The sequence below is a fragment of the Tupaia chinensis genome, unplaced genomic scaffold (assembly GCF_000334495.1).
Source record: "Tupaia chinensis unplaced genomic scaffold, TupChi_1.0 Scaffold000704_1, whole genome shotgun sequence".
NCBI classification, from domain to species: Eukaryota; Metazoa; Chordata; class Mammalia; order Scandentia; family Tupaiidae; genus Tupaia; species Tupaia belangeri.
The window spans coordinates 738,207-740,078 of NW_006160227.1; the positions used below are offsets into that span (position 1 = coordinate 738,207).

General features: G+C 44.1%; 1 protein-coding gene across 1 annotated transcript in view; it reads right to left on the reverse strand.

The window, feature by feature from the left end:
- The window catches only part of TAMM41 (TAM41 mitochondrial translocator assembly and maintenance homolog), a 56,525-nt gene that overhangs the window by 53,191 nt on the left and 1,462 nt on the right, over positions 1-1,872 (reverse strand). The window contains exon 2 of the mRNA XM_014592467.1: positions 606-788. Coding sequence (XP_014447953.1) covers positions 606-788 — 183 coding nt within the window. The remainder of the gene's footprint in view (positions 1-605; positions 789-1,872) is intronic.

Consider the following 1,872-nt stretch of genomic DNA (forward strand, 5'->3'; position numbering starts at 1 on the left):
TACCCAGACCTACCGAACAGAAACTCTAGGGGTGGGGCTCAGCAATCCGTGCCTCTAACAGGCAGGCGCTTCAGAGGACTGACACACACTGACACTCGAGAGACACTTGGCCAGAGGAAAAACAGTCAGTCACATTCCCCCACACGGTAATAACAGAGAAGGGGAGATAAGGACCCCAGTTTCTGATGTTCGGGGGTTCAAGACCTCTAGTAAGAATGCGAACTTTTCCTGACTGCAAGAACCTATCTGTTTAGCTGGTATTCCAATAATAAAGGTGAACTACCACTTACACTAAGACAAAGGCCTGAGGTTGAGACCAGCAGATGGCGTAGCAGTCATATCGCTGGACTCCCACATAGCTGGCTGTGGTTCAAATCCCAGACTCAGCAGCTTGAAACTCACGCCAGGTATGTATGCGTGTGTGCCCATGATCACAAGAAGGGAATGGAGGAGAAAAAAGGACTATGGTGTGGCCAGTCCCTCAGGGGGTGATTTCTCACTTTCCCTGTGTCTGTCTGTCTCTCAATCTTCAGTGAGTGCAGGCACCCTAAGGCAAAAACCTTAAAAAATTAAGTAAATAAGGACAAAGGGCTGAAGTCACTTACCCGACCGTCACACGTGATCAGCGGGTTGCAGTAAACTCTAGCGCCATAGTTATTCTGGATGGATGTGATGATCCTGGGCCCCAGAATTTTCAGGAAAGAGTAGTGGCTCCAGTTTTTCTTCAGGTTCTTTGAATGCCATGTAACAGGGTCGTCTACTGTAAACACAAAGTCCAGCATGGCATTCTGTGAGGTGAGGAAAAGAGAAGGGCTTCAGGATTAACTCTTAGAAAGGAAGCAGAGGGGACCAGCAGGTGATGTGGTGGTTAAGGCGCTGGACACTCCCACATGCCTGTCCATGGTTCAAATCCCGGACCTGGTGACTTGCTTTCTCACTTTCTTTCTCTCTCTCTGTATTTCTCTATGGTGAAATTAAATGAATGAATAAATAAAACATTAAATAAATAATTCTTTTTTTTAAAAAAAAAAAAAAAAGAAGCAGAGAGTGACAAGGTCAGAATACTAGGCCACTACGACCAGCAGTCAGAAGACCTAGGGGTGTCATCAGAAACTTACGCAACTCTCTGGGGCTTCTCTACACTTCATCGATATGTATAATAACAGCAAACACTCAACATTGTCTGTGTTCTCAGGACTCAACACTTTGGACATAATATGCAAGACCTCCAACAGTTTGTAAAAGGAAAAATGGAATTAAATAGTTTATTTTGGTGCCAAAAAAAATACCCTTCAAATCGATGTATAGGTTTTCCATACTATGCATTTTCCACAAACTAACTTTTAAAAGATTTACTTATTATTATAATTTTAAATTTTGCTATAGGGCACGTGTGTGAGAGAGAGAGAAGAAAGCAAGCTGCCACGTCCAGGACTTTCTCACCTGCTGGCCCTCCACAAACTTGTAAAGATTCCTCATATAATATAGATCATTGTATTCTCAAAACAATCCTGCAACAGAAATACAATCCCAATTTTATAAGGAAAGGAAACCAAGGCATGGGGGAAGCTCTTTGCCCAAGGACATGCAGCCAGCTAGTGGCAGGCCTAAGAAGTGCAGGTCCCAGCTCTGTGTGCCGACCACTGTACTAACCTGCCTTTCAGCTAACCGTGCTCCACTTCCCTTCCAGATCTAATTAACACTATGTGGAAAAACTCTAAAGCCTTCCGTGAAAGTGAGTTACTCTCACTCATTCACCAATCACTCATTAATTCTCCACAACGAGCCCTGGCAGGTCGTAGGTAGAAGAGCTCAGAGTTCACTGCAGGAGAGAACAGACACATTAGCACTAAATTGACCTGATAGAGGAAT